We start from the raw sequence: 8,541 nt of genomic DNA, 5'->3' as shown, positions 1-8,541 counted from the left end.
GGGAGGGGCTCACCAGGAGAACACAAGACTTGTGGGTCCTAGACCACTGGCCTCAAGGACTGCTCAGAGGCGGCTTTGGTTCAAGCCAGGGAGGAATCTCCTAACTGCAGTTGCTCACAACATCTGCTTGTCCTTCCTCTAGGTGCCCTCCTTGCCTGCCACCCTGCCTGCATGCGCCTGTGATCCATAACCTGTGTCACCATGCCTCGGATGCACAAGAACAAGTACCATGCCTGTGTGAAATGCCACCAGGTCCAGGGGGACACTCAGTGTCCCCAAGAGGCCCAGACCAGTGCTGTTGCAGCCCCCAAAGAGGAGTTCCCCTCCTCCCCCTCGTCTGTCCCTCAGGGTTCTTCCCGGGGCTCCCCTGCTACTGGAGATCACCAGGAGCTTCAGGAAGCCATGGCCCCTAGCTCTCCTGATGCAGGGCCCTCCTGCGCAGGATCTGATGAAGGTGCCCAGGGCCCAGAGGAGGAAAGTGCAGGTACCTCCCAGGCAGCCCCTGCCACTCAGAGCCCTCGAATAGATCCTCTGACCAGGAAGGCCAGCATGCTGCTGGAGTTCCTGCTGGAGAAGTCCACCAAGAAGGAGCCCATCTCGCAGCACGCCCTGCTGAAGGTCGTTGGCACCAAGTATAGGCAGCACATACCTGAGATCCTCAGGAGAGCCTCTAAGCACATGGAGCTGGTATTTGGCCTGGAGCTGATGGAAGTCGACCATAGCAGGAACATCTATGCCCTCATCAACAAGCTCAACCTCGGGGGCGATGAAGGTCTGAGTGATGAGTGGGGTGTGCCCAAGTCCGGTTTCCTCATGGTGCTCCTGGGCATTATCTTCATGAAGGGTAACCGCGCCACCAGGGAGGAGGTCTGGGAATTCCTCAGTGTGTTGGGGGTCTATACTGGGAGGAGGCACTGGATCTTTGGGGAACCCAGAAGGCTCATCACCAAAGATCTGGTGCAGAAGAAGTACCTGAAGTACCAATAGGTGCCCAATGTGATCCTCCACACTACGAGTTCCTGTGGGGCTCAAGAGGTTGTGTTGAGGCCAATAAGATGAAGGTGTTGGAGGTGCTGGCCAAGACCCATGACAGGTCCCAACTTCCTTCCCAGACCTCTATGTCGAGGCTCTGAGAGATCAGGTAGAGACATCAGGGCTCAGAGGCACGGCCAGGGCTCCAACCATGGCTGAAGCCAGTGCCCCTTCCAGGGCCAAGTCCTACAGCTCCTCCCACATCTAGGGAGGGAGACCCAGATACTTTCTTCCCTTTTGTGTTGGAACAGAGCTTTCAAGCTTCTAAATAGTAGAGAGTAGTAGGGTGGAGGGAACAAAATTTGTATGTTCTTTACTGTTATATGTAGTAAGGGAGTTTAGGTACAACTCATTTTAACAAAATATATATCTTTTTTCTTTTATCCATAGGAGAAATATCTAGTGAAAGTTGATTTAAATTAAGGAGATGAGGGAGGACTTTAGTATTTTCAAATGTTAATTATTTTTCATGAGGTTTATTGTTCTTTATAAAACAAATATATTAATCATATAAATCACATTGTTCGCTGTTTTAAAGTTTTGAAAGCCACAGGTTGGGTATATGTAAAACACATTGAACGTATTGAATATGTTGTTCACCATCTAAACAAGGTAAGATGACACTGGAACAGAATTTTCTCAGAGTAGTCAAGCTCGTAGATAGTGCAGATTAGTAGGGATCCAGCAAACCAAGTTTAGATCTCTATTTTCTTCCTGATTTAAACTAGTAACTTCTGCATATTATTTATTTCATTTTTATCGACTATTTTTATTTCTAACAGATTCTTTTTCTTCAGAATACTGATTTGGTAATGATATTCCAGTTTTATTTATTGCTGTTTTAGGATTTTAAAGTTACAGTTTTGGTAGATGTAAAAGAAATTCATTAACCATCTGTACTGTCTTTATGATCTGGAAGTAGGTAGTATGTCATTGAAAGAGATTTTCATGGTAATATGAAACACAACCACAGAAAATATTGAGAAACCAAATAACAATTAAGCAAATATAAAGGAAAAAGCTTTTAATTTGTAGTTTGCCTTATTTCTTCTAACCATTTGTTTTTTTATAAAAATAAAATATACTTTGCCTTAATTTAGCTCATTTAAGAATATTTACTTATTTTGTCTCAATGCACTGCATAGTCTCTGCTATCTACTGCATAAAAATAACCTCAGATAGGAAGGGGGTATTTTGGAGGTTCATAATAATCATAACTACCATTAAATTAAAGACCAGTGTTTCTTAATCAGTATGACTCTGCTATATATGTATACATAAATTCTAGCATTCATGCAGGATAGGATTTAGCAGACTCCATTTATAGATGGATAACTTGCAGTTGTCTCAAGTTCACAAGACTGATAAAGTGACCTTCATCAGACAAGTCCCCTGATGTGCACTAGTCCAGAGTCCTTCCCTTTCTTTGCAAGGCAAGCACTGAGGAAATCTCTTTTCACCAGTGACATATTTGGTACCATGACTAAAATTGCTGCCAGGGTGAACTTCAGTGGTCTTGCCCAAACTGCTGGCTGGAGACCCCTGACTTTCACCCTATCTCTCCCATGAAAACTTGCTTGCTGTCACTCTCTGCTTTGTTCTCTTTCCATGACCCACAGGGCAAGATCTGGTTCAGTTCACTGTGTCATGGCTCCCCTCAATTAAGAGCTGCAAGGAGTACGCCCAGCCTGTGCATACCCAAAGAACACTTGGGTGGCAGTTGACACTATCCTTGGGCCTGGCAGACACAGAATTTCCAATGGTGAAGGCGCCCACTGAGGCCAAGACTTTTCTCCTCTCAGTCTTTGTCATTTCCTCTACGGTTCTACCCATTTTGAGGTGAGAAGTTTAACCGAGAAGACTGCATGATGTTCAAATTCAGATCAGATCAGATCAGTCACTTAATCGTGTCCGAATCTTTGCAACCCCATGAATCACAGCACGCCAGGCCTCCCTGTCCATCACCAACTCCCGGAGTTCACTGAGACTCATGTCCATCGAGTCAGTGATGCCATCCAGCCATCTCATCCTCTGTCCTCCCCTTCTCCTCCTGCCCCTAATCCCTCCCAGCATCAGAGTCTTTTCCAATGAGTCAACTCTTTGCATGAGGTGGCCAAAGTACTGGAGTTTCAGCGTTAGCATCATTCCTTCCAAAGAAATCCCAGGGCTGATCTCCTTCAGAATGGACTGGGTGGATCAGGGACTTGATTGGGTGAGTTTCTTCTCTGTAAGTCCTCGAGCCCAATTCCCTCCCTATACGTTCTTAATCCCAGTGTGGTTCTGGGACCATAACTGCATCAGGGGCCAAAACTGGGGGACTCTGCAGCCTTCTCTATAGTTTTTTGGCCTATCTCGCTGCACCCTGATGTTACACTGTGGGTGATCCCCTCCCTTCTGGGGGTCTCAAGCAGACTTTATCAACCCCAGAGCAGAGGCAGTAAGCGAGCACCTTTCTCAGCAGGCTTAGGACTCTCTGCCTAGGAGACAGTCCACTTCTCCCAAGATTCACCATCAGAAACTTCAACCTCCCCCACGTCATAGCTCTACACCTTCCCTTGTGTCCTTGATTTCTCTTCTATCATGCTCTCCAGATTTCTCAGATTGTCTCTTGATCCTTGAGCCTCCTTGCTGGTTAGGTGTTGCTTCTTTCACTTCTATAAAGTAATGTGGTCAGTCGCTAAGGCATGTCCAACTCTTTGTGGCCCCTTGGACTGAAGCCCACCTGGATCCTCTGTCCACGGGATTTCCCAGGCAACAATACTTGAGTGGATTGCCATTGCCTTCTTTAGGGTACCTTCCCAATCCTGTGATTGAACCCACATCTCCTGCATTGCAGGTGGATTCTTAGCAAGGAGCCACTTCAGGAGTCCAACGAGGAGCCCTCTTCAATACCACAATGACAATACCCTGAGGGGAACTTTTGCCTAGTATTGTTATCACTGCCTTGTGGTACTCCAGTCCTACCTTTCAGCTCTGTGTCTTTTTCTTTTACTTCAGTCATAACGGTAAACTTTTTAGTTGGCTCAGAGCCTAGGTCTCGTCCCTCCCTCTCTGAAGACTTTAGGCCCTTGGACGCTGGTCATTTTTTCTCCCACTGGCTTCTGTTCCTTTTCGAGACTAACCCAAGGGGCCTCCTCAGGTTCACCAATCAGGTAGATTTCAGGTGCTCACAGGGAACCCACTGTTGACATTGGGAGTGCACCAGAACAAATAACTCCCATTGGTCCCTGTCTTGTGACATCCTAACCCCAAAATGGGAGGCGAGGGTGGAAGTCCCATGCGTACAAATGTTCATGACCCTATTTCAAAATCCATGTCTAAAGAACTCCTTTTAACTCCTGTGAAAGCACTCACACCCCTTTCAAAGTGCCTCCTTCTCCAACAGGAGACCGATGTTTTATATGATCAGCTTATTAGTCCACTTCCCCAAGAACCACAACCAGGAACTGCTACCTCCCCAGTTCTGAGGCGGGGACAGTCTGCCAGACCATCCTCCTCTAATGTACCATCTAGGCAGCTGGAGACCCAAGGCCCCCACAAATCAACTCATGGATTCTGCCTTTGGCATACTTAATGATAGAGGTAGGGTTGAGGAGGTAAAAAGGATTCAGGGACAACAGCAAAAAGCATAATTACCCAAAGTGACAGCTCAAACCCCTGCACCACCTTAGGGTTACTCTCCCTTAACAAAGCCAACGGCAGGGACAGAATCCAGGAAGCCTGGATCAGAGCCACTGTCTTGTGCACAAAGGATGGATCTTCCTACAGCCAGGGGGGGTGACTGAAGGACGAATGCTCCCTGTTTGGGAAAAGTCCACCAGTACCCTACCCGATAGATGTACAAATGAGAGGGCCTCCAGAAGCATGACCGCAGTCCCTCCAGTCCTATAGGAGACTCGAGGCTGCCAAACCAAGCTAGCCGAGGGGACTGAAGACTGATGAGGCCTGGGAACCTCCGTGGCTCCCAAAGGACACCTGCTCATTTCCCAGAGGAACCTCAGGTAACCCTCGATGTGGCAGGAAGGACAGTTATTTTATATGTGGGTCAGCTACCCAGTGCTGATTTCCCTTGGCCTTCAACCCTCCAATCCTCCATGATGATGGGGATGGAAGGAAGGTCCCAAACCAAGTGACCTGCGGCTCCCCTCAAGTCCTTGCTAGGAAAATTTACCTTTGATCATCAGTTTCTGATCATGTATGACTGCCCCCTCCTCTTGTTGGGAAGAAACTTCTCACTAAATTCCAGATAAGAGTCTAAGATGGAGACCCTCATGGAGAAGACACCCAGCAAGAGAAATGACTGCTCTTGGCTGGGGGAACCTGCCTCCATATGACACGGATAGAATAGCATAGGATACAGTTAGCTGTCCCAGGTGACTCGGTGGAAAAGTATGCACCTGCAATGCAGGAGACAAAGGTTCAATCCCTGGGTGTGGAACATCCCCTGGAGGAGTAAATGGCTACCCATTCCAGTATTCCTGCCTGGAGAATCCATCGGACAGAGAGCCTGGAGTACTTCAGTTCATGGGGTTGCAGAGTCAGACATGAATGAGGGCCTGAGCACAGACAGAAAGAGAGACGGGTAGCTATAGAAGTCTAGTAGGCGTCTAGAGATAGAGAAACCTAGGAACCTTTGGGAGACCAGTGTAAGTTACTGATCACTCAAGAAATGTATCAAAAAGTCGTGAAAGGTAGCAGGCTTGCTTAAATATAAAGCCGTAAATGGAACATGCCATATGCTCCAGTCCCACAGGTAAAAGAAGAATGTCACCACCCTTCTACTGATTTGAAGAAGTACTATGATAATCCGAGATTGACCTCATAGGGTCAGACACTCTCCTGCCCCAAACGAAGCGGGAGTGAGTTATGTAAGCCTGACCTCTATTCAAAGAAGGCAGTCTTTCCCCTTCATTCACTTTCCTTTGATTATAAAATGCAACCCACTTAATCCTCAGGGCAGAGCTCCATTACCTGCCTGCTTGCATTTCTTACAAGCGTCCTATATTAATACATCTATTTCTTGTCTAACACTTTCCCTTTCTGAATTCCTTCTGTGCTGAGACACATACACCTGAGCCTCCCAGTAAGTCCAGGCACTAGGACTAGGAGAATTAGAATCACTAGGAGAGTGATTCTAATTAAAATACCATGAATCAAGTCCCAAACAAGAATTTGGCTGGATTCAAGTCCTGGCCAGATGGGTTTCAGTCCCAGCCTTGTGGGCTCAAGTCCCAGCCTGAGGTGAATATTTTCAAACAGAGGAGGTCTCCATGCCACCCTGTCCAAATTTTTCAACTTTGGCCATTAAATTGGTTCACAGTGCTAGAACTAAAGTCACTTTCGTCTGCATTTCTCTGCACCTAGTCTCCCAGTATCTTTCCCTTTCGGTGTACAAATCCAGACATTGTATGCCACGAATATCTCCACTTTGTGTGCTTATAAAATTCAAACCGACAGTGCCTGCAGGGTTGGAATGGAAAAAAAAAAAAAAAAAGAAAGAAAAAAAAATGGTCTAAAAGTTATCTGGCTATCTTTAGAAAGGGGGCTTCCCTGGTGGCTCAGAGGGTAAAGAATTTCCCTGCAATGAAGGACACCCAGGTTTGATCCCTGGGTTGCAAAGGGCCCCTGGAGAAGGAAAAGGCAACCCATTCTAGTATTCTTGCCTCAGAAATCCTATGAACAGTGGTGCCTGGCCGTCTACAGTCAATGTTGTTGCAAAGAATCCGACAGGACTCAACAACAAGCTCCTAACACCTCTTCTCCTCCACTACTTCTTCTTGTGTTTGCCCCATTTTCCCACATTTTGGGAGAGGTCTTGTTGATGTCTGTTAGAAGAGAATCCTTCCTGCCCTACAGCTTCTAAAGTTTTTCCACTTTGGAAAGGATCTAGATTCAACATTTTCTTTATTTTATAGATGGAGAATTTGCATCTTGTTCCATGACTGTGGAGAAAGGACACACAAACTACCTCTTTGTTATTGTAATAACTCTGATTTATGGATTTGAAAAAAAATTTAAATTATTACATAACAGCCTTTACCACAGTCTTCTCATGATCTTTTTAGTAAAATATAAATCACCTTTCACTGTCTGAGATGTTACTGTTGAATGAAAAGATGTCTGTGATACTAAGAATGTTGCATCCATTGCTGGCAAATGCCAGCAGGGTAAGATGACTTAACCACAAAGATCGCCAGCAGTTTCAATTATCCCCTGTATTCCTTTTGTTGCTGAAGTTAGTATGCTCCCCTTTTAGCAGATATGGTCTCTATCCTTTTTAGCCTTTTCCACTTCTTGTAACTCAGAGATTATCTCTTGCCTCTCCTGTGTTTGCATAAGCATTTCCTCATATCCTATTGTCTTTCTATAGCTCTGCATTGTATTTTAAATCACTGCCTCTATCAGAAGCATATTCTAATCAGGTGACTCAGTTAACTGCAATGGGCTTAGGAAGTCTGTCCTATAAGGCGAGAAAAGTTGGACACTAGCAACTGAATCACGAGTTGCATCCTCCTGTTTATTTCAAACCCTTTATTTTGAATTAATAGATTCATACATTGTAAAAACAATTATGGGAAAGATTGAAGGCAGGAGGAGAAGGGGACGACAGAGGATGAGATTTGTTGGATGGCATTATGGACTCAATGCACATCAGTTTGAGTAAGCTCCAGGAGTTGGTGATGGACAGGGAAGCCTGGCATGCTTCACAAAGAGTTAGACACAACTGAGAGACTGAACTGAACTGAGTGATGGTGAACACCTTTTCATGGACACGTTGGCCTTTTATATGTCTTCTTTGGAGAAATATCTATTCAGCTCTTTTACTTCTGAACAATAGATATGGCAAGGTGATGGGTGCCACCCTTATGGTTACATTATAGTACCTGATGGCATTCCTTTGATCACAGACATTATTTTAGGAGATGTTATTTTGCTAGAGATATGTTCTTACTTCCCTACCTACCTTGAATAAGAAACCTGTCAAGTTTGCTACTGCTAAGTCACTTCAGTCAAGTCCGACTCTGTGTGACCCCATAGACCGCAGCCCACCAGGCTCCCCCGTCCCTGGGATTCTCCAGGCAAGAACACTGGAGAGGGTTGCCATTTCCTTCTCCAGTGCATGAAAGTGAAATGTGAAAGTGAAGTCACTCAGTCGTGTCCCACTCTTAGCGACCCCATGGACTGCAGCCTACCAGGTTCCTCCGCCCATGAGGTTTTCCAAGCAAGAGTACTGGAGTGGGGTGCCACTGCCTTCTCCAAGTTTGGAACTACCTATAAAAAGGGCAATGTGTCATGGAACTGCAAGCTGAGGTTAGGAACGGAGAACTGCAAAAATTATTGTCATGAACAACTCTGTCCAAACATCTGCATTAAGAACCTTGACTGACCTCTAGCATGGTTTCTAGCAGCAACCTAAGGCCACATTCTAGGACAACTCGTCTACCCCTGAGTTCCTGTTTAGAAAATTTCAAGGCTACCAAAGGAATCAGTTCCAGCCAACATCTGACA

General features: G+C 45.7%; 1 protein-coding gene across 1 annotated transcript; it reads left to right on the top strand.

Moving 5' to 3' along the window:
- Positions 1 to 201: 201 nt before the first annotated feature.
- Positions 202 to 987, top strand: LOC139181595 (melanoma-associated antigen B17-like). Its single transcript, XM_070785087.1, has one exon. It carries the CDS (start codon positions 202 to 204, stop codon positions 985 to 987), a length of 786 nt encoding a protein of 261 aa, XP_070641188.1.
- The last annotated feature ends 7,554 nt before the right edge of the window (positions 988 to 8,541 follow it).

The sequence above is a fragment of the Bos indicus genome, chromosome X (assembly GCF_029378745.1).
Source record: "Bos indicus isolate NIAB-ARS_2022 breed Sahiwal x Tharparkar chromosome X, NIAB-ARS_B.indTharparkar_mat_pri_1.0, whole genome shotgun sequence".
Lineage (NCBI taxonomy): Eukaryota > Metazoa > Chordata > Mammalia > Artiodactyla > Bovidae > Bos > Bos indicus.
This window is presented reverse-complemented; position numbering and strand designations above follow the sequence as displayed.